Source organism: Echinops telfairi, unplaced genomic scaffold, assembly GCF_000313985.2.
Source record: "Echinops telfairi isolate 266 unplaced genomic scaffold, ASM31398v2 ScPeMD7_7468;HRSCAF=8506_0, whole genome shotgun sequence".
NCBI classification, from domain to species: domain Eukaryota; kingdom Metazoa; phylum Chordata; class Mammalia; order Afrosoricida; family Tenrecidae; genus Echinops; species Echinops telfairi.
This window is the reverse complement of record NW_022111369.1, coordinates 71,464,621-71,490,066: the sequence shown is the minus strand read 5'-3', so window position 1 is coordinate 71,490,066 and position 25,446 is coordinate 71,464,621. Positions and strand designations below refer to the sequence as shown.

General features: G+C 34.2%; 1 protein-coding gene across 1 annotated transcript in view; it reads right to left on the bottom strand.

Moving 5' to 3' along the window:
* The window catches only part of EPHA5 (EPH receptor A5), a 317,049-nt gene that overhangs the window by 49,446 nt on the left and 242,157 nt on the right, over positions 1–25,446 (bottom strand). The window contains exons 6-9 of the mRNA XM_030888562.2: positions 19,285–19,350; positions 7,114–7,181; positions 5,253–5,378; positions 3,955–4,140 (exon numbers count right to left, since the gene is read on the bottom strand). Of these exons, the coding sequence (XP_030744422.1) occupies positions 3,955–4,140; positions 5,253–5,378; positions 7,114–7,181; positions 19,285–19,350 (446 nt within the window). The remainder of the gene's footprint in view (positions 1–3,954; positions 4,141–5,252; positions 5,379–7,113; positions 7,182–19,284; positions 19,351–25,446) is intronic.

Here is a 25,446-nt window from a genome sequence, read left to right as displayed (position 1 = left end):
ATGCCTCTCTTCATTCTCTTAAACAAAAAGAAGTTGCTCAGAATGAGGTCAGGTGAGTAAAGTGTGTGGGACAAGAGAGGCATGCTGTGCTTTGCCAAAAACTGGCACAGTGAGATGGCTATGTGAGTAGGCACGTTGTCCTGGTGGCAAAACTAACCCCCTATTTGCCAGAAATTAGGTCTTTTTTGTCACACATTGTTTTTCAATCTTTTCAGAACCTCTAAATAGAAAGCTTGATTAACAGTTTAAACTGGTGGAACCAAGTGCAAATGCACAATGGTCAACATTTTGTCCATTAGAGAACATCCAGAATGAGGTTTGTATCAATCCGCATTTCACCTTTTTTGAAATGAGAAAACCACTTGTACACTTGAGTTTACCCCAGATCACTGTCCTTTTAAGCTGTGTTCAACATCACAACTGTTTCTGTGGTATTTTCTCAAGCAGAAAACAAAATTTTACAGCTGCACACTGTTCTTTGAAATCATCTATCACAAAAAAACAAAACAAGCAAACAAAAAGAAAGTAATGAGGTTTGAGCAAAATGGCTTTTAGGAAAAAATTCACTGTGCAGAGGGAACCTTCCCCGGCAATGTCACTGGGTGCACTAACTCAGAGCAAGTTTGCTTGATGCTCATCTAGTGGAAAAAACATTTACCAAAAAAGCTCTCTCTGCCCAGCAGAGCTTTTTTCCTTTGGGGGTACACCCTCAAAAATCCAGAGTGTTCTGTAGAAGAAAAGAGGGAGAGGCTTGGTATTATTAACTTTGGACATGTTGTCAATAGAAACTAATCCCCGGAGAAGGACATCGTGCTGGTAAAGTAGAGGGCAGTGACAAAGGAGATGGATTGACACTGTGGCTGCAACAATGGGCTCAAGAATAGGAACAATTTTAGGCATGACACAGGACACAGCCATGTTTCATTCTGTTGTGCATAACGTCACTATGCGTCCAAACTGACTTACTGGCACCTAACAGCAACAATGAAACATTAGAGAAACAGATAGCCTCAACTTTCTCCTGTGGAGCAGCGGCTGTGTGTTTGAACCTCCCTGGGGGGTTCATCTTACATACTTTGGGCATATCAAGAGGGACCAGGTCCCGGAAAAGGATGTTATGCTTGGGGAAACATATAGTCAGTGAAAAAGATGAAGACTGTCCACTAAATGGATTGACAGTGGCTCCAACAATGGACTCAACCATAGCAATGGCTGGGAGGCTGGTGCAGGAACTAGTGGTGTTTCCTTCTACTTTGCATAGGGTTGCTCTGAGTTGGGACCAACCGGATGGCAGCCAACAGCAACGACAACACCTTGTGGTCAGCAGTTCACTGATGATGTGACTGTGCCAAGACTGTTCTTAGGTGGGGCTACCAGTTCTTAGGTGCCATGGAGTTAGTTCTGACCATAGTGACCCGATGCACAAGGAGGGAAAACACTGCCTGGTCCTGTACATTCTCACGATGGTTTCTGTGCTTGAGACTATTGTTGAAGCCGCTGTGCCGATTCATTTCCTTCTGCGCCTTCCTCTTCACACTGTTCCCCTACTTGACTAAGCATGATGTCATCTGCGTGCCATAGACCTGCACTCAATTTTAGGGTATGTGATCCCTATCAAGGAGCATACGCTTTCAGCTAGAGAACTAGCACACACATAAAAAGGAGTGAAAATTATGTAGAAAATACAAACAATTCTGAAACAAGTGAAAAAGCATTAAAGACTGTTATCAAAAATATCCTTAGCATAGACATAGTATGTAAAAGCAGAAGATAATACTTTATACTAGAGAGATGAGAAATTCATTTGTAGGTTGGTGGAATGTGAACTGGGTTTCTAAAGGCTTGAAAAGGCATGAGAGCGTAAGTTTAAGAGAGAGAGGCAATGCGAAAGTAGGAAATATCAGGTATTTAAATGCACTAGGACTAAAATAGTATCTCAAAGTTAAGGAGAAGAAATACATGAAAACGTAGTAAGTGCGTACTTAATACATATTTACTTTGTGTCATTCTCATCCTCACATTAACTTAATTAAGTTATGCTATTTTCACAATAGCAGTATAAAGTTAGTGTTTTTCCCATTCCAAATGATCGAGGAGGAAATTAACTACCTGAATGGCTCATTCAATGCCCAATGCCCCATAGTCGTTTATGGCAGAATCAGCATGCACAATCAAATGGCTAGGCCCACACCCCAGGATAATCCAAGCTCTCTGATACTATTTTAGGAAAAACACCACAGAGGGTACATTAGCTTCCTAGATAGCTTTACTTTTTACCTTGTAGGTAATTAGAAGTCATGGTCAGAGTTTATTTGGCAACCATATGAAAGAGACATGATGTCATTGGAGACATGAACTGTATCAAACATCTGCTTACAATAATGTGGGGGCATACATTAAATTGAAGAAACATCTGAATTCTAAAGAAACACATTATTTGTATCCTTTTGCTATATTAATCTACAAGCATCTTTTACTAACGATGAGTATTTCTTTGGGGTATGAGAAAATAATAACGGCAATCCATTAGAAATTCAGTTATAATCAAATGTGTAGTCAATGATCAATATTTTTATGCTGCTCATTTATTAGAACTAGTTTTGCAATCTCATTAGGAACACCTTTTAAATTCCCAACACCTTTGAAAATGTACTTAGTTCAGCATTTAGTTTTCTTTCTTTTTTCTCTCCTTATCAAGGAAAAATAACTTCTCATTAGTTTTGCTTTGTTTAGTTTTCAATATTTAAAGGAAAAATGGTCTAAATATATGTTACAACAATTGAAATTACTTACTCATTTAGTAACATGATTTAATATGTAACTTATACAAACTTGAATTTATACAAGTGCTTGCAACCAAGTCCTAAGAATAGACCTTGCCAGAATGTGTAGGCGATTTTAATAAATGGTTTGTTTGACGTGAGGGGCAAATAACAATGAAGAATCAATAAGTGAGGAAGCTGGCAGAGGTGGAGAGATGACCTGTGCATGTGGAGGGTAAATAAGGTCCTCAGAAGTTTTAAGAGTTATTTGTGGCTTTTCATCTCGATTAAGGAAATGGAGTAATAACTATCAAGCATAAAAGGTTTCTTGGACTTTCTATGTTTTACACATTCACCGATCTGTTAATTAAAATTTTTTTAAAAGAAACAATAATCAATATTAGGGAAAAGAAAGAATAGAGTAAAAAATTAAGTACCTCAATTAGGCACCACATAATTACTTCTTTAAATGAGAGAAATGATCTGAAATCATTATGTTGAGAAGCTTGTCAGAGAAATGCATTATCAAGGCACTGATATGAGGTTTTTAAAGTTTTCTTGACATTTTCCACGCTTGTCCATTTCCATCACAATACTGTCTGGTATCATTTTGCATAAATGTAAAAGGGATATGCAGGGAAAAGTAGTTCTATGTAAACACTGCATTTTCTTGAATAATAAATTTTGCAAATATTAAAAGTCTTCTGAGGCTTTTGCTTACCTTGGAAGAATTAAAACACCTCAATGAAGAAAATGAGTAAGAGGAATACACTGCTGCTCAGAAGTGCTTGAAAGCAGGCTGGGTACCTATAGTTATAGGAATTCTATTGAATGTTAAACTTCAGTGATTCAAGAAAAAGCTTTGAAGTTAATATTTCATTAGGATGAAGGTGAAAGATCCAAGCTGGGGAAAAAGTTAACACCTTATTGCTTCGTTTAGTTTGCTACATATTCTTTGACATTGAATTCATATTAGATTGGTTAGTATGCTTAAAATATATGTTTTATTAAGGATTTATTCTGATATTAATTTGCTAAACCCAGGGGAATTGTTATAAATAGTCGGGAAATTTTTATTAGCATTAGTATGGCTGTTTTTTCCCTCAAGCTTGAAATTAATGGTAACTGACTAGAAAGAATAAAGATATTCATGTTACAGTAAGAGACATACACGTAATTTTCCTGTACTTACTTTTAGTCACAACACCTTCTAAATGGATGATGTTAGGATGATCAAACTGTCCCATGATACTTGCTTCACCCAGAAAATCTCTGCGTTGCTTTTCAGTATAACCTACTTTTAGCGTTTTTATTGCCACGGGCAATTCTCTTTTTCCAGGCAGCTTCAAACGTCCACTACATACTTCACCAAATTCGCCTTTTGATAAAGGGAAAAGCAAAAATCATAAACCCACTTAGCATATATTCATATTATAATAATTGAAGATACTTTTGCAGAATGAAGATCATAAATAGCTTTTGATGAAGTGTCTTTAAATTTTGTTGCAAACATCATCATTAACTTTCAAAAATCTCAATGTCATGTCCACTTAGAGTTTTCATTTGTAAACGAAAAAGGGTGACCTGAAGATCATTATCAGTGTTCATACACATACATGATATATTGAAGGAAAAGTCACATATACAGAGACATAAAATACATTAGGGAAAGTTTCACGCATCTCACCTACAAACACCTGAAAGCAATTTTGGAATGAAATAAACTAGTTGATTAAGAGTTACTTATTCTACCTTCACTAGTAATAAGAATAATGAGCAGGTTAGAGAGGAAAAAATGAAGAATGAAGTTGCCACAATGAGAATAATTGGTTTGATGATGTAATATTTGGTATTTGAATATATATATATATATCCACTGTCAAATAATTGATTGTGGTTCATAGTGATCCTATAGACCAGAATAGAACTGCTCCTATTCCACAAGGTTTCCAAGATTGAAAAATTTTATGGAAGCACACTCCTTCATTATTCTTGCCATCCAGTGCATAACTCATTGTGCCAGATACGCTCATATGCCCCAAAGGTAAATGTAGCAAGGTGATGTTCTTCAATCTCTTGACACAACATTTCATCATTCAATCAATATATATCCTTTTATTATGTTTGTTTCTGTTTAAAGACACATTATTTGATACAGAGTTGATTTTTAGCATTGAACTCATGGCCAATGAGCAGAATAACTTATATCTAAACAAATTTTGTATTTCCCTGTTAGGCAGATTGCAGTTTTCTTGCATTTAAGAACATTAATGGTAATTTTAAAATATTCTCTAATAGATGATTAAGCATGATTAGTTTCAACGTTTGCATATTAAGCCTGAGCTATAAAGGACATAAAATATGATCTATTATATACTGCTTTTCATAGTATATAAATCACAAAGATACTTTAAAAATTCTGTTAGAGGAAGACAGTGATATATTACCTACTGCATTACAAACACAAGTAAACCATTAGAGTTATTATACCTGCTCCAATAACTCTTTCAATGGTGATACATGAAGCTTCTATCTCCTTCGCAAATTCATGGACAGCTTGATTTGGGTCCTCATAAGTATGTGGATCAATATAAGTTCTTACTCCAGGCAATTTAACTACAAAATAAACAGGTGTTAAAATAGATATGGTAGTGATAGATGAGAGGCATTTTAAACCTTATTAAAATACTTCCATGGCTTAATCTCAATCGCTGGCATTGACTAAACTATAAGAATAAGCCCTGTGGTAGTTACATAATCTGTTGTCAATTTGAGACTTAAGAGTGATGGGGTAGAGGTTAGCCTGTCGATCAGGTCGCAGCTTGATGACCTCATTTGGAGGCTCTAAGGAGATAAATATCTCGCTGGAGGCAGGATACACACTCACTCCTGGGAGACATTGCAGCTGACAAGACATATGGAGCTATGCTAGTGGCCTGAGCTGGAGGATTGTTGGAATGGCAAGAAATATAAACAATCCCATAGAGCTGTGATTCGATACAGCTGAGCCATTTCATCTTTCAGTAGTAATGTTCAAGTTATCAGTATTTTAAGCAAACTCAGTTAAGTTTGCTTACCAAACTGAAAAATTTAATGCTAGTTGTTAGTTTATAAATCATCAGGCCATTTACTCTCTCAAGGTAAGTAACTGTGGGTGGATTTAGACCTCCAAACTTTTGGTTGGCAAAGAAGTACACAGTTTGCATCATAAAATCACATCATCTGTAAATGCTACAGATTTACTCTCATCATGCTTCATGAGTGTGTGTGTGTGTTTGTGTGTGTGTACTATGCTTCACAGTGTGTGTGTATGTTGTTGTTGTTAGTGCCATCTTGTCTTTTCTGACAATCAGTACCTTATGTACTGAACAGAACAAAATACTTCCTGTTCCTGAAACATCCTCACAATTGTTTTTATATTGAGCCATTGTAGCTACCCATCTTGTTGAAGGTCGTCCTCTTTGTCATTGTTCCTTCAGTTTACTAATTAAGATGACATAGGTATGCATATATTAAAACCATGAAAATTGATTCAACATGTTTCAGTTTTAATCATTTTTAGGTTTATAGATAAAGATGAAGTAGAAAAAGCAAAATCAACTCCTCTTTTCATTTACTTGAAAATTCATCTCATTGAAATTCTTAATAGTATCATATATGGAACAATGAGAATATTTAAACAACACAATTATAATTCTTTCACACTACTGTGTTTTTAGCTAATTAAGAAAACATGACTTTCTGCATTAACAGTGTACCCTGTTTCAAGTTATTTAAACCAAGATTGCTGCATCAGGATCTGCTCAGGGAATTCCCTGGTACAATGCTGGAAGACAAAAGAACTGAAAGGTTTTATTTAATCAAAATAGTGGTCGGTAGTTCATGATGCATTTCTACTCGCTGAATTCCTCTTACTCACTCACTGCCCTGAGTAGATTCGGACTCATAGTGAGCCTATTGTGGTCACTGCCTCTGTGGGTTTCTGAGACTCGAACTGTTTTAGGGAGGAGTTAGCCTTGTATTTCTCTTGTTCGAATTCTGTTACTAGGAATTCTAATTGGCTTGGAAATTTGGCTTAAACTCTAAGATATTATTGTATTAAGTAAAATTTTTCTTTCATAAGCATATTAAAAGTATGCATTTAAAACTGATGAAACCATAAACCACTAGGGCCAATGTGCAGTGCCCCAAGCACATACGAAGGGCAGGAAGGTAAAAAACAAAACAAAGCATTTTAAACACTGTATTTTTGGTTTGTTATTGCAAGTCTCTTGGCCTAAAGAGAAAACAAAGCAAAAATAATCCTTCACACCTTTTTCTATTTTGTTTGTATTTTTTATAATTTGCTTACTGTGCCCATTATGAAAATGCATCTTTTCCTCTTCTGGATCCTGTTTAGCTTTGCTGTAGCCACACCGCCTGGAACAGAGTAAACTAACATGAGCCACGTCTGAAAGCGGTGCCAGGGGATGGATTGCAGCCCTTAACATTTCTCAAACTCATCAAATGACCGAGCACTTACTGTAAGTTAGAATGAAGCCCATTACCCTGAATGAGTGTGCCCATCAAGACACAATCCTGCTCAGAATTCACTGACAAATCAGAAGCCCTCCCAACTATTTTTGACTTTCCTTCATGGAACATCATATGCCTAACCTTTTTTATGCCTTCCATTTATTTTGGGGGGGTGGGGTGGGGGTGGGATATTCTCAGAGCTTCTGCACTGCATCTTTTATGGATAAATTAATCAAATTGTTCCTATGGTCCAGTAGATTTCCACATTCTATATTGTGTGCACTTTTGTAGTCTGATTTGCTCACATTATTTTCCATTCAGATCATGATCACATTCACCACAATCCATAGTACCTGTAATACCTCAAATCCACTTCTTAGACAATAGTTTACCAATTTTCCCCAACTCCTCAGTAAATTACAAATCTGAATCACATATTCTATTACTGGCAACAATTTATTCTTAGAAGGTTCTCTGATAATAAATCCAATGTCCATATTTTAGTTTCTAATCAGTCAAAATGAACTAAAATTCCTAACTACTCCTGTTCTGACATTTTTTCTTTCTGGACAAGCTCATATAAAGGCATTTCATAGGATCTCTAAATGAAATTCTCTTCTTTGAATTCCACAAATCTCTTTCCAAGTAATTAAAATTTATTTATTTCTGGTCTTATTTCTTTGAGCTATAATCTTATAGCTGGTATATTTCTTTTACAGGAATATTTCCCTGTCATTTCAAACTCAATGGATCTAAAAGGGAAATCAGTATATTTCATTTGATTTTCTCAATCATACTTTGCCTTCTTTTTCTATTAATAAGGTCACCATTGTCTAGATCAACAAAGTAGTTGCCAACAACCAAGAATGACACAACTCAAGTGTCTTTAAGTTGATTGCCTCCCTTTCATTGGCTTTTTCACTTTCTCAAATAAAGACTAGCTATTTTTCATGCCTATTATCAAAAATACTTCCTAACTAATACCGCTATAGTATGTTAGTACTTTCTTAAGTTGTGGTGGGCATGCCTGTAGTAAATTTTCATAAATAAGAAACTATTCTATGTAGTTCATAGCCACAATGAGTCAACAGAGTAATAACGATGCAAGAATGAATATTCCAAATTCACATTTCCTCTATCATCTCCAATTTTCTGCTACAGTAAACCATAAGTTTATGACAATGGAATCAAAAATTCAGCAAAAGACCTTCTTATTCGCCTTTAAAAAAACTTTATTCTCAAGTCTCTAAGATAATTCTGGGCAGTTCACGAGCAACTTTCTTTCCAACAATTCGCAATTATTAAAATTTTGTTCCAACAGATTTTCTTTGGAATCTGACAATTAAGTATAATCATTTTTGTCCCCCTGAAACCAACTTTCTGAACATCTCCGATGGTTTCATGCCCATTCGACAATGCAGTCTAATAATATGAGTATGTGTTTTGTTTCTTTCTACTGGTTATTTGTTTTGTTTTGTATGGCAACTATTATTTATCTAGAATGTCCAACATTGCCCTCGTCCCTGGGTCAGAGTTGGCTAAGGAATATTTGTGACATTGATGAGTGAATTGGGGAATGAACAAATGGTATGTTGATTGTGTTTACACATGACACATGTTTGGGGAATGGACACACTAATGAATCCAATCTGATGTCATATTTGATTAACCATCAAACATTAAAACAACCAAGTAAAATGAAAATATCATAATTATTTCTAATAGAATTCTAAAAAAGTAATTTAATTTCCTATAAAGCTTTTAGCACAAATTGAATTTATTAATAACAAAATTTATTTTTGTTTTAGAAAAATATACTCATGATTGAAACTAATAAAATGTTTAGTTAAAAGTTCAATGAAAACTGTAAGTGATGTTCTCAATAGACATATAATAATGAGGACATTTCTTTTATTACAAAGACTGCATTTTTTTAAACTATCAGTACATTTTAGTATTAAAACGAAAACTCATTTTATTTTATGTCATTTTCTAGTATACAATTGTGCATAATTAATAAAAACAAATAAATATATTCCACTTTGAAGGGGACAAAATGATATTTTATTCTCTTTCTCATGTTTAGTAATTGTCAACTTATTAATAACTATAGTTAGTAATTTTCATTGAACTTAAAATAATATAGTTTAAATACATAATGTTTTTTAGGTTAGCTAAAAAGTCCAGTAGTGATTCCAGTAAAGTTTATTATTAATTTACTTAGATCTATTTTCCAGACTGAACTCATTAAGATACCATGAAGTGCTTACCACACTGAAGCAGTGAATATAGAAAAAATAAAAATAGTCTAAAATGGCATTTGGTATATTAAAGTGAAAATTCAAGTTATTTTGATTCATTGCACAAAATTTCACGAGATGTTACTTTATTACACAGGTGTCTCTAGAGGGAATATTTACTGATGCAATTTTTAACAATGTCCTAAACCTAATTGTATAAAATCTTCCAGAGTTTTATTTCCTCTATATCATTCAGAAAAAAAAATCAATTTAGAAATTCTAAAGAGACCTAAAAAATACAAATTTTCCAGTTTACATTAGAAAACAAACATCCATTCCACCTTCAAATCACCCAGGTTAGAAAATACACAAAGACACACACATTAAATTTTTAAAGTTGTATCCTGAAATAGCCTTTATCATTAAATAAGCCTCATGGATATTTAAATTGCATGCAAATTTCTCACATGAAAATGGAATAAAACTTTGGATCTCATCTAAAAAATTGTTTTGGGAATACCTTGGTGAGGAGCTGTTAACATTTTATTATTGAGGGTGAGAGTCAGGAGAGTGATAGAAAGAAGTTATTTTTGACTATGGTCATCTCTGGAGCTCCATAACATATACTGCTGCATGTCACATTAACATATAAAATGAAGTTTTGAAACTGCCCCCAAAGTATCATTAGAACAAGCCTCAATGAGGTGCATCAAGTAAAAATGCAGCTGGTGTAGCAGGAGGCCTATTCATTCAATATCGTCTCGGTACTGGCTCCAGATGCATACTTTAACCAATCAGACAAAAAGTAAAAAAATATGCCATTCTGTCCATAAAATATGTCTCTTAGAACCTTATCTGAATATACAAATATATAAATTTGTCTATATTCCCAATTGAAAAGATATTTTCTTCACTTTGATTTGTTTCATAATTTTAACAACGTTTGAAATTATTGTACTGCAAATTTGCATTGCTTGTATTACAGAAAACATCTATTAATTTTCTTCTAGAAAACAATTTGGTTTTATTTTTTAATAATAAAAATAGGCACAACATATTACATATGGACATAATGTAAATTCATTAATTTAATCTATTTATTTTAAATAGTAATGAGAGCTTTTTAATATATAACAATAACAATGACTATATGGATAACATAGTAGAAATTAATTCATTTTTTCCATACCACACTTTTGATTTTATTAATGCTGATCTGTAAAACATTAGCCCAGATTTAATAGCTAAATTTCACTCTTTAATCTTTCCATAATACATAAAATAACAAAAAAAGTTTGTATGTAAGGAATTGACAATAAATAAGTTAGATCTTTGGTGTAAATTTAGGATTTAATAATAAACTGAACTTTACAAATGTCCAGCACTCATGTCAACGGCTCAGTAATGCACAGGATCTCTGAATCACTCAAGGAGGCCAAGGAGGAAAAACAAGTAGAATGGCCTACTGGCAGAAGTCTCAGGTTCTGCTTAACTGCAGATCCCACAGAACCCGTGTGCGCCCTTCCTTTAGTTTATGGAATGGCAACCCTGAACGCTTTTTCACCTTAATTGTAAATCATGCAATTCTCATGATCCAAAGTTCACAATGATCAGGAGCTCCAAGGGAGAAAGACTGGGCTTTCTACTCCGGCAAACATTATAGTCTCTTCAATCCAAGGGAGGTAGCAATGAGTCAGCATTGACTCAATGGCGGTGAGTGAGGGGGTGCAAGAGTGGAGGCAGTCGTTTTTACATTTAATATTTTCAAAAGTGTAAGTTTATGCCATGGTAGTTCAGAAATTGATGCTCTGGTGTGATTCCTCTAGTATCAAGTGTGATAAAAAATATTTTGGAATACTTTAAAAATATTTACAAAAGGGGACAAACTGTAAGAACCCATAGTATAGTTACTATCACTTTTTATGAAAAAAATATAATTGCAATTTCACTACCTTTGAAAACACATTGACCTACCTCTCTCTTTCTGTGTATGTATCTGTTACATCTTTAAGGAAATATATGGTCTTATTCATGCCACGATTTTCCACACATGACCAAGGGCAATTTTAATAAAATTTCAGCTAACAGCCTCATAAAATAAAGAATTGGGACTTATGTTAATGGCTGGTAAGAATTAGGTTTTTAATATATTCAGCCAATAAATTGAGCTTTGATTTGTTTTGACAAAATTCTGCAATAAGGAAGTTACTGAATGGTCTGTACAGGAGGCTGTGAGATTTGGCACTTTCTTATTATCATGACGTTGACATTTGCATTCACTTTCCTTCACTTATAATACGAGATTGTGGGGATTTTGAGTTTCTTATTCCTACTCACAGTGAACCTGTAAGAGAGAAGAGAACTGTGTCTTACGGTTCCTCAGACTGTATATCTTTGCAAAAGCAGACGGACCATCTTTTTCCACTAGAGCAGCAGGTGACTGGTGGGTATGAACCAGCGATTTTTAGTTAACCAGCCAACATTTAACTGCTGTACAATGAAGGTTCGTTAAATTGCTTATAAACGTACGCTAGAGAAAGACTGCAGCTGTCACATTATGTAATGCTTTTGCTAGGTGCCTTGGAGCGAGTTCCGACTAATAGCGATCATATGTACACAGAACAAAAGACCACCCAGTCCTGCACCATCCTCACAATTATGTTCGAGCCCATTGTTGCAGCCACTGTCAAGGGCGGCTTGTCAAGGGCCTTCTTCCTTTTTGCTGCTCTTCTATTATACCAAGGTTGCTGTCACTTACGAGGACTGTTCTCTGCTGGTAACCTTTTCAAAGACTAAGTGATAAAGGCTTGCCCCTCTCTTTTCTAAGGAGTATTCTGAAATACTTCTTCCAAGATACATTTGTTCTTTTGGCAGTCCACGGTACTTACACTATTCTTGGCCATAACTCAAATACATCGATTCTTCTACAGTCTTCCTTATTCAATAGTCAACATTCACATGCACAAGAGGTAGTTGATAATGCCATGGCGTGTGTCAGGAGCTCTTTAGTTCTCACAGTGACATCCTTGCACTTCAACACTTCATAGAAATCTTGTGCAACAAATCTGCTCAATGCAATATGTTGTTTGATTTCTGGAATGCTGCTTCTATGAGCATTTGTTGCTCCATTTTGCATGATGTTTCCTATCAGTCTGGTTTTGAGGATTTTGGGTTTTTTTACATTGTGTAATCCATATTAAGGCAGCAACCTTTGTTATTTATCAGCAAGTGCTTCAAGACCTCCTCACATTCAGCAAACTAGGCTGTATCATCTGCACATCACAGGTTCTTAATAAGCTTTCTTCCAATTACTAGGTGTGTTCTTCTTCTTATAATCCAGCTTCCCTGATTGCTGGCTCAGCATAGTGATTGACTAAGTATGATGATAGGATGCAGCCCTTTTATATAGCTTTCCTGATCGGAAACCATGAAGTATTCCCTTGTTTTGTTCTAAACACTGGCTCTTGATTCATGTACAGGGTGCGCATGAGCACAATAAAGTGTTATGTAATCTCTATTCTTCTCAATGTTATCCACTGGTTGTTGTTTTTTTTTAAGCCACTGTTGGATGCATTTTTGTAGTCAATAAAATACAAGTAAGCATCTTTATTGTAATCTTTGCTTTAAAGCAAGATCCATCTGATGTCAGCAAAGATAGTCCATGTTCCAAATCATCTTCTTAATCCATCTTGAATTTCTAGTAGCTCTTTGTTAATGTACTACTACAACTGCTGCTGAACAATATTTCACAAAATTTTACTTGCATGTGATATCAGTGGTATTGTTTTATAATTTTCTCATTCTGTTGGGTAATTTTTCTTTGGAAGAGGAACAAATACAGATGTATCCTCATCAACTGACCAGGAAACTGTTTTATAAATGTCTTGGCATAGATGAGCAAGTGTGCCTAATGCCTTATTAGCTTTTGGAATCATATCTATTAGTATTCCATTAATTCCAGGAGACTTGATTCTCACTAATGCCTTCACTGCAGCTTGAAAATCTATCCTCGGTACCATAGGTTTTTATTCATATTCTGCATGTTGAAATGGTTGAATATTGACTGACTCTTTTATGGTAGAGTAATAATTCTGTTTGTTGCTTCCATTTTTCTTTTGAGGCTTCTTGCATCTTTCAGTGTTTTATCCTGGGAATATTTCAATATTGCATTTTGAGATGTGAGTTTTTTCCTCTTATTTTCCCGAATGGCATATGCACACATACTTTGCCTTTGTGGTTTCCTAAATCAATGGCTTAGCACATTTTCTTGGGATACTTTTAGTCTTCTCGAGCTGACATTTTCAATGTTCTATCCATCTCTTTCTCTTTGTTGTTTCTTCCCATGTGCTTTAGCTAGTCTATGATCAAGGGCAAGTTTCAGAGTCTCTTCTGACATCCACTTTGGTATTTTCTTGTAATTTTGATTTTGTCAGGTTTGATGTCCTTGATGTCGTCCCATAACTCATCAGACCTCTTGTCATTACTGTTCAATGAATCAAATATGTTTTTGAGATCTTCTCAAAATTCACATCAGATGTAGTCAAAGTCATATTTAGCCCTTATGGAATCAGATCCCGGTCTCACGCTGGTGGCTGATATTGAATTTCCCTAATAGCTCTTCCCTAGACAGAGTCACTTTGATTTCTGTGTACAGTTCATGTGTGTAGTTGCTGTTAAAGGAGCTGAATAACCTATTTGCAATTAGCACTCCATCATTGCTAATGTTCATCTTGTGAGCTCCAGCTCTAGCACCAAGACCATATTTTCCAACAACAATTTCTTCTTTGTTTCCAACTTTTGTGTTCTCTTCATAAATAATTACTCATGTACCTTGGTTGCATGTCTGGTCAATTTCAGACAGATAAGCTGGTAAAAGTCACTTTGCTTCCTTCTTCACTTGCTTCAGTATGGGTGCCTAAATTCTAATAGCACTGGTATTAACTGTATTTCCTTGAATATACATAGATGTTATTTTATTACTGACTGTACTGGACTTCAAGATAAACTGTAAAGTGTCTTTTACTGACAATGAATGCAATACCATTCCCCTTGAATTTATCATTCCTGGCGTAGTACACTAAATGGCTTTTTGATTAAAAGTGGCCAACACCAGTTCATTTCAGTTCACTAATGCCTAGGATGCTGGTCTCTGCATTTTATTTCATTATTTGTGACTGCTAATTTTCCTAGGCTCATACAGTGTACATTCCAACTTCTGATTATTAAAAACTGCTCCAACTCCTTCTCATTTTGATTGGGGACCTATTCACAAATGAAGGTTCCCAAAGTTTACTTGATCCATGTCACTACGGTTGATGCTACATTAAGAAGGTAGCTCTTCCGCAGTCATATTCTGAGTGCCCTCTGGTTTCGGGCCGCATTTTCCTGGCATTATACCTGACAATGTTAGGCAGCTGTTCTTGTGGTTTTCTCTGTCTGACCGTGTCCTGCTGTTAGTCATAAGGCTTTCAGTGCTGAATTCCTCAGAAGTGGACAGCCTGCCAAGGCCTTCGTCACACTCTGTTCTTTGTCTGTTAGCTCTGAAACTGGTTCGCCTTGGACAGCGCTGCTGGTATTTGGAATAAAGGTGACATAACTTCCCAAACAGCAACACATAAGCCATTCCAATCCAACAAATGGACAGACAAGTAGTCTGTCATGATTTACTAAAAAATTGTGAAGTATATTTTTAAAAAGTGAGACATATTTTGGTCAGTTTGTCCTATTATAGTCTGCCCAAAGTACTAACAACCATATGATTAAATTCAATTGGTAAAGACATTTCTTATTGTTTTCTTTTGTATCGTTTTGTGCATCCATACTATTGAAGGCAAGAAAAATCCATATAATTGTATCTTTCAAAACTTTTGGGGACAAATACATTTGTAAATTTTTAAGTCCTCTAAAATTAGCAATTACAGGAAAAAATGAAGAATTTAAAAAACATCAAAATCTCTGATGGAGTACAGAGATATGTCAGCATTGTGTTAAATAATAAGTGATTTACAAGTTTATATAACGTCTTATACAGTGTGGCAGATGAGTATTGTCTCCTTGTTTTCAACAAATTTATTTTAATGTAAGTTTAGTGAATTTCTTTTAAAATAATTTCATGTGGGATATTATTGAACTTTTCAGTCGGTGTACTTACATATAATATTTACCATTATTTAAATGTTCATACTTATTAAAAATAATCCTTTGAAGCAGTTCATAGTTGTATTTTACATAGTAAGGATCTGATTCAAAGTGAATATTCCATATAAATTGCAACTCTAATCTTCCTTTCAGAAAGACAAAATTAGTCTAGAATTAATACAAAATGTAGTTTATTCTCTGTGACTTAAAGCTTTCCTAATTTTATAAAGTGGAATCATATTTCACATATTTTCATAGCAGAAATCCTATGAGGGTAAATGAAATAAACTATTTAAAGTGTTTGTGAAAATGAAAATTTGCTTAAATCGATTACCAGATATGTGCAGTTAACACAGAAAAATAAAAGATATTCTAGCGAGCAATACATTGTCCTATGGGCCAAAACCATTTTGCTTGTTTTTAATCCTTATAATGTAAGAGAAACTGGAGTTCATTTCTTATATCCTGGATTAAAATACACTACAAAGCAAAACAAACAAGAACATCAATCATTAAATATTTTTAAAAAACATTAAAAATATTATTGATTTTTAGAGATAACAAAATAGGTAAATAACCAACTAGCATAAGCATTTCACATCTCTATTTTCACATTACTTAATGTTTTTCTTGTCAATAGAATCCCTCCAAAGAAGTAGAAAATATTACGAAAATCATGAAAGTGAAGAAATGAAGAAAATAGTTGATAAATGTGTGAATTTATTTAATGCAGAGAGACTACTTTGGGACACAGTTATTGTGTATGTCATGTGCGTTTGTATTTCATAAAATGGTTAACATCTCAAGGCAGATACTGATGTCAAGATATATATGATTAGTTTTGGGGATAGGTGTGAACCATGTAGGCAAGTTTCATTTAGAAATATTAAAGACACAGGTTATTTTCCTGGGAAAATTTCAGTGAAAACAGAATGAATAGCTGGGGTATCATTAAATATGTGTGCTGGAATGTCACTAAAAAGTAAGCAACTATAGTTAAAAAAATAATTTGAGGCAAAGATAGAAATATGTAATAACTGATTTCATCTTGTAAATGCAACACTACATATTTGAAACATGTTGGCGCATGATTTCCTGGTTGTAAAACTAACAGATTAAAAAATCAGTTTTGCAGAACCATAAAATAGTTGAATCACAGAACCAAGGAGCTAGATCAATCATCTTCAGATATGATCTTTATATTCTTAGATACCACAAACCATTTGAAAACACCTTTTAAAAAGTGTGTTTACTATGGGCAAAGTGATTGCATATTTTTATTATAACAATATCATATTTGTTTATGATTATGCTTTCATGAAATGAATACTGGAAAATTTTAAGATTTTAAAATGTCTAAATTCCTTCTCTGTCATTGCAACTGTATCTTCACAAATTGATTGAGTGTTCATAAACTATTTATACAATCATTGAGAATGTAGTAAAAACTAGCAAAGTTCATATTTCTTAGTATTTTAATCATTCTACTAGGAAATACTCATGTTCAGTTTTTCATATCCATGATCTAAGGTAATTTTCTCCACAGTGCTTTAATCTAAGCAAATTCTATCTTTATTTGAAGCCTAATAGTTACTTAAGTTAAAAAATGGAACTTCGGAAAATATGGTTATGAATCATTTTAAGCTTTCATTCCACCCAGTATATTTTAGAAAACATTCTCTCTTACTACCTAATTTACATAAAAACAACCAAGGTTTTAAATTTAATTTTAAAATGAGAATGCATTTAAAAAATAATAAAACATCCACTCTTATATAAATATTTCCATGAAGAATGGTAGTAATTTTACTGCATATGTAAACACGTTCTTGGCTAAATCATGATTTTTTTCACACACACCCCCCCACACACAGAACTTTATATGCGCAAATGAAGACCACATTCATTGCTATCTCATTTTCTAAGATGATTTTTAAAAAAAGGTTTATGTAAACTTTTTGCAAGGTTCTGTTATCAGAGACTTCTTGGTATGTTCTTTGGGAAATATGAATAGTTTTTCCATTTTCCTGCTTTGTTCCCCTAGTAGCATCTTTTAAAAAACCATTGTAGCCATAAGTAAAATAGAACATACCTTTTTTGGAAATCAAATAATTTCAATGCAGCAAAAGTTGGTTTATGTCAATGCTGTCTAAGTAAAGTGTTAATAAATTATCATACTCTCACCGAGGTATCCTGTGATTAAATCCAAAAAGGCATGACAGCCAATCTGCTTCTTCCCCAAGATTTAAATTCTTTCTATTGGGTTTCAATATTAATTTCTCTCAGAAAATTACACTTGAGATTGAAGTATGATACATAATTCAAAAACCATTCTTTAGGTTTTTTTATACCATAAAAAATGACAGGACAAAGCCACTTGGTAAGGTTCTACTTTACCCATTGCCAGATTTCATTACCTATTGTGTTTTTCACTGAAGACTCATGATCGCTAAATTATATATATTAAATAAGTTTAAAACTTTGCATCACATTTATTATAAAAATTAACTTGCTTTATAAATATATAAATTTCAAGTGATTAAGAAAAAAATCTCTGAATTATATAAACTTGTGCTTGCTTCTCTTGCTTTAAGAAAATCTTTAACACCCATGCTACCACTTGTTACATGTGCATATATGTATACCTTCATTCATGAATTTTTTTAACCAAAACAATTTACTCATACAAAAAATATGATTAAAGTGTAAAAATACTCTGAGAAAATCCTGTAGTTATGTATAATGAATCTCAGAATTTTAATCTTGGCAAATGTTGACAATAAATGAGAAATTAAACTAATATAGGACTTTAATTCTTTTAACTTAGAAAATAAATTATCTGGAGCATATCAGTTTTATGAGGCAGCTGATATTTACTTATGAGTCCCCCCCAACTATGCACATAGATTTTTCTGGATTTCTGCTCCAGCCTAAGCCAGATATATGTTTGGCATTTGATTTGTAAATAATTAAGAATATCCCATTTGTACTCTGATCTTCAAAGATGTGCTAATTTTTACTGCATTGGCACTAAAGTAGGAACAATATCTGAAACAACTATCTGAACAATAGCCAAACAAACTATTCAAATATCTGAAACATCTCAAGCTTGGTAATATGCAAAACATTTAAGATTAAATGAGGTTTTGTTTTTCAATGCCTTATATATCCAAAATTATTATGGCAGTAAAAGATCCTATTTCTGTGATGGTCATTCCAGGGTTCCAGGACCAGGGTATGAACGGTGATTTGTCTTTGACAGAGTGGATTCTACTTTCATGTATGATACATTTTAACTTAATGGAACAACAAAAACCATGGCATGTTAAATATAGAACTGATACTAATCTTAAAACTCCCTACCTAGAATCAGAACCTCTCCCAAGAACTTGTAGAGAAGTATGAACATTTGAATGATTTACTATAACATTTTATTTGAAATAATCCACTGGGAAATCAGGTGTGATTCAGCTTCAGGAACCGATTTCATTCTCCTCGTCAAACTGATAAAGTGCAAGCAGTGTACTGACTGTTCAAACGTACACGAATGGAAAAAGAAAAGGAATGCTGACAATCATACATATAGGTGGCACATTACATTGGTGTGAAAGTGGGTGGGGACCACTAACCATATTAGGCTTGGATGGGCAACAGCGCACAGGGAAGAAGCCCTCCCACAGCCACATTCGCAGCAACTGAAAAGCAAACAAGAAAGCCCGAGATAAGGATGAGATCCCACTCCCACAAGATAGCATAACCACACTGAACGTAGTTAGCTGCCTGTATTGCTTTGCAGTAACAAGAGTCACTAAACGCATATGATACAGAGATTCCGCAATGCCTTTCAAATTAATAAGCATTTCATGGATTTAAATACAGAACTGTTTACTTAAAATGATTACTCAATAGCAAATAGATTAGGCCAATCAATTAAATTAATTAATATAGATAAGTCATCAATTAAAAAGTAAGCCCATTTAAATATATCTTTTATCAGTAATCTCTACACAATTATCATTGGAAGACATTCTGAGTAGTCCTTGAAACATATATATTGCATATGGCCTACAGAATTAGGAGGGAGGCTGTAGTCTTGCTCAGTTATTGATTTCTTATGCCAGTGGTATTATTTCTCATAGTCTACTAAACATGGTATGCTTCACTATAGTCTTCAATCAATTCTGCTATTAATTTAAATTATTAGATTTTAAAACTGTACTCTTAAATATATATTTGCAAAGCTATTGCTATATTTAAAAAGGAGCAAACCACTTATAATGCATGCACTTCTGGGTATTTCAAGATCCTGTTAAAGTTTCTAAATATTCATTAAAAATATTCAGAATATTAAAGTAAAACAATTTAATAAAAATCACTTTATTGATAGAAACCATGCAAACTGATGGCAGAATACAATAGGTACATGACATGGTGTTTCAAAATATTCACTATCAAGTATAATTTTATGAATAACATTTATAGTGATTTCAAGAGCATTGTGGAATGAGTTCCTTGATGATATCAAATACCAACATGCCCAGGGATTTTTCAAAATCTCCTATTATGTACTTAAATTAGTATATACTCTACATCAAAACGACTTTAATAAAAAATAGCAATTCAAATAAATTTTAAAATGATAAAAAGACCTCTATTCTCAAATTAAATTTTAATGAACATTTTCCAAAAAAGTAATCAATGGTTAATTATATTTTCTTGAAACCTGATATTTTAATGTTTTGCACTTGCAAATACTTGAGGTTTGGGGTGTCCCTTAAAATGGAATCCTAAATAATTATTCTCTCTAGAAATATAAGCTATTAATTTACAGTATAATCATGATATTAAATATTTCAAAATAGTTAAAGCATCTGTACAATATTTTGTCAACTTTTAATTTCTTTCTCATCAACTTAATTTATTATTGTCTTAAACTATTACTTGGAATTTTACATCTTTTAACTTTCTTATGATCTTATTTCAGCACTTAGACTATTGATAGACAAACTACACATGTGGGTCAAATGCTGCCAACCATATTACTTACTTTTGTAAATATAGTTATATTCAAAAGATTCTATGTGGTTATGAAATTTTGGTGATACAATATGTAAGCTAGTGGCCATTTATTGCAAGATCTGCAGCAGCTACTTCATGAAAGAAAAGCCCCAATTGTCTTCTCCAATAAAGATTACAGCACAGAAAACTCAATGGGAAAGTTCTACATGATTCAACAGGGTTGCCTTGAGTCAGAAGTTTGCTACCATCATTGCTTACTGTCTTCATCCTGCCAGAACTGAGCACGTATGGTCGCCAAAGCTTAGAACATTTACTATCTGACTCTTTATGGGAATTTTAACCATCCACTATTACAGACTGATAATTTCTTGAGATGAGGGATTACTTTGACCTTTTTTTTCCTTCATAGTTTTAAACACATTGATGACACAACTAGGTAGTCAGTGCTTGTTATTGTAATTGGTATTATTGATAAAATTATCTAGATTTAGTGATAACTGCCCAAGTATAAAGTTTGCATACATGCATTAATTTCAAACAGCACTATTTTAGCACAATGAGTAATTATTGATTATTGAGTGAGAAAGGTCCTGGAGACCTTTTTCCAAAAATCAGCTGATGAAAGTGCTATCGATACCAGTTTTCTGAACCTGTTGTGCATGAGGCAGCCCTGGCATGGGGCTGATTTAAGTGGCATGCAACAACACTGATTACAGATGAGCCTACCCAATTGTGTTTTCAGTGAGAAAGAGGAAAGGTACTCTTCCCTAATAAATTTAAACTTCCTTCAATTTAAAATAGTTTGTAGAGTTACTAAACCCAAGTAGAATTGTGTTTAGGAAGGCAATGATTGCACTAAAATTGGCTAGTACCTAAAGGATTTGTTTAACATTTGTTCAGTGCTAAAATATTAATAAACCTACCAATGATTCTAAAAATAATAACATTTAAAATATTAATAAGTTCTGTCTTAGGAATTAATGTACACATACACACATACATGCACTTCTGTATAACACCAAAATCCATAAGTTAAAATAGAGGAAAAGTTAATTTAACCTGAAAAATCAAACTAACCAAAAAAACCCCCCAAAACCCTCCAGCTCACTGCCATGCAGTCAGTTCAGATTGACAGTGACCTTCTCGCACAGGGTAGAGCTGCCTCTGCCGGTTTCCATAATTGTGTCAGTCTGTAGGGGAGTAGAAAGCCCCGTCTTGTTCCTGCTGGGAAACTGGTGGTTTTGAATTGCTGACCTTGCAGAATGCCACCCATCACGTAACCAGTATTCCACTGGGACCCCTAATAGCACAAATCTAATTTATAATTTCAATAAAGTATAGGCATGAAACACAAAGCCATCTAAAACAAACCACTTATGTTTTTTCCTAATGGACCATTTTAGTTAGATATTTCATTTCTTTCTTGAAATTGGTTCAAAATGGCATTTGTGTCTCAGCAGCTGTAATAGTAATGGATAACAATGGATCCAATCATATAACTTTTGGTGAAAACATTTATGAGCTCGATGTTTTTCTGATACCATATGTACACTTGATAAAATAAATTCTAATTTAACAGAAAATTATTGATTTTCTAGTGATCCTATAATATCAATCAACTAAGTATTTCAATTTATACTATAATTAAATAACTAGTTATACTCAGACCAATTTATGCAGGAAGGCCAATGAAATTAAAAATACATATTTGTAGGGTTTAGAGATCAGAACACGCCATGCACATCTATGCCACTAGGGGAAGACAATCTGAACTTCCTGTCCCAGGAACAGGTGAAGTAAAATTGGAGGCTCACAAATAGCTCTTTTAAAATAAACACTAAGATTGCTGTCACAGCTATACCACAACACCAGATGGTATAAAAAATATGTGCTTACCCTAATCAATAAACAGAGACATATAAGTTTAAATGCTTCCAATCCTTGGGGATAATTTGGTAACAGAACCCAAAGTGTGCTAGAAATAGCAGCCAATCTAATGTGTGTAAGCTATAGCTCAACACAGGGTGCATCTGCATCTCCCCCTCAGTCTTTAGCACCTGGGTGTCTGTAAGCACTGCATACAGATCGTTATTATCCACCTTTCTAGTAGTTTAGTCTGTTAGGTTTCCAATAATAAAAAAAAAAAACTGCTTGTGTTTTAACAAGAATTTTCTATTTGTCTTTCAGAAGATTAAAATATAATGGGAACTTTTCAGACCCAAGGAATATTCAAATGAAAGTACATTAACGGGGGCCTTACACAGAGTTGATCAATATATGTATGAAGAGTGTCAATGTTAGTAAGATAACCTCCCTCCTATGGAGGCAAAGGCCTTAGAGCTCCAGGGTAGAACCTCTCAATGATATCAGATCAGAGAAGCTGGGCAGCAGGCTGTGGATAAATGATGACTTAAATTCTTAAACAAGAGCTCATATAAGCAGATAAGAAAAGCACTAAATCTCAACAGTTGAGTGAGAGGAAGGCAGGAAGAGGGCTTTAGTTAGAAAGTCTGAATGTGAAAATATTTTCATTTAACTTGTAAAATAATAAACTGAAAAAGTGTATAGTTTCATCATGTCAATAAAAATAACAAAATTCAAAGCGGAGGAAACAGCGTGAGAGTAGTGTTGCTGCCCATAGCAAATGGCACTGAAGATAGCACCATTTCTTCAGAAACAATTGGCAAGACCTAACACACTGTGATAAAATATCACAATGGTATGGCTAAAAAGTAAGACATGAAATTTGCGGTAGTCGCTCTTGTCATATCTAAAATTAAATCTACTCAGGGAAATGGACTTCTTATGGCTTAGTGTTATAATTGGAGCAAATTATTAACGGAAGCAAATGAGGTAATAATAGAAACTATATCTCCTAGAACTATTCTGAAACATGATATTGATAACACACATTAAGTCTGCTGTAGTACTCTAGGATCACTCTCAATACTTTAAAACTTTTTAACTTATATTATAATAAGGTGCAAATCATTTGCATGAGGCTGATTAATTGGATTTATAATGGTCATAGAATTTACAGAAATTTAATGGTCAATAAAACATTTTTCAGGAAACAAATATAAATTTATGGAGTCTATTAAGCAATGGAAATAAAGAAGTTATATTAAACAACATGGCAATTAAATATGTGCAAATAAATGAAATGATAGCAATATGTAAAAATGGAGAAATAGAAAGATAGGGATCAGACAGAACTAGACACTACTTTATTGTTGGATTACATTAATTAACATTGTGGGAAGTATTAGTTTTCGAGGTTTCAGGTTTTTTGAGGTGCTTATCTCATGTTTACTCTTAAATCAGCACAGAACTTAACAATTTCAGTTACAGTACTTATTAGAACATACTGTACACAATTTATTAGTATAAAAATCCTAAACATAATATTGAGGTGAAACAAATGTTTACCAGAAAAATCTGGGTAAATTTTGTGCTTTTAATTAATGCTATCAGCATCGATTATTATTACAGTTCCTATTTATATGCTAATACAAAATATTTGCATCTATGTCTTAATTCTCTTTTAGGTTTCTACAATTTGCATTTCATTTCCTGAGGAAGTCAGGCTAAACCTGGAGAAATCATTTGCAAAAACTAGAAAGTAATAAAAATCAAAATATAACAGGTGGCCAATTCTGTCATTCATTTCCCATCTTTCTGCCACAACAGAGGCGTAAAATTATTCAACGCTACACATGGAAGTTAAATCTAACAGTTTAGAGCAACATCCCTCACCATCCACACACAATGTATGACGACATTATACCTTGTTTTGCTTAGATGCCATCAACTTGGCTCTCAGAGCGACCCTGTGCACCATCACAGAATGAAGCACTGCCTGCTCTTATCATCCTCACAATTGTTCCTATGCCTGAGTCCAATGACAGCCACTGCGTCCACCTATTTCATGAAGGTCTGCCTCTGTTTCACTGCCCCTCCACTTGACCACCCAAAGCCCTGTGGTGGTCATTCATTGGGCTGTGATCCGCATGGTTTGTAGTTTGAAACCACCAGCAGCTGAGCAGGACTGGGCTTTCTATTCCCTTAAAGAATCACACTCTCACAAACCCACAGGGGCCATTATGCATCAACACTGACAGATGGCAGCAAGCTTCCACTTTTCCAAGCGTGGTGTGCTTCTTCTGGGGCTGGTCTCTCCTGACAATATGTCCGAAAGCTGTCAGATAGCCTGTTGACATCCTTGCCTCTAAGGAGCTCTCTGACCTTTAAACACAGATTGGTTTATTCTTTTAGCAGTCCATAGTACTTTCGATATTCCGCTCCAGCACCACCATTCAAATGCAGTGCTTTTTCAACAGGCCTCCTTATTAAACGTCCAATTTTCACAAGCATATGATGCAATGAAGAATACCATGTCTTGGGTCGGGCACACCTTAGTCCTCTCAGGAACATAACTGCTCATCGAAACGCTACAGAGTTCTTGTGCAGCAGATATATCAAATGCAATTTGTCCTTTGATCTCTTGACTTCTGCTATCAGAGAGCATTGATTGTGTGTCCAAGCAAGACAACATCAATGATAACATCATTTTTTCATTTATCATGATGTTATCGAGTGGTCTGGTTGTGAGGCTTTGGTGTTTCTTACATTGAGTTGTAATCCACACTGAAAACTATAATTCTTGATTGTCTTCAGTAAGTGCTTGAATTCCTCTTCACTTTCAACAATCACGGTTGTATCGTTTGTGCATCACAGATTATTAATAAGCCTTCCTCCAATCCTGATGCCAC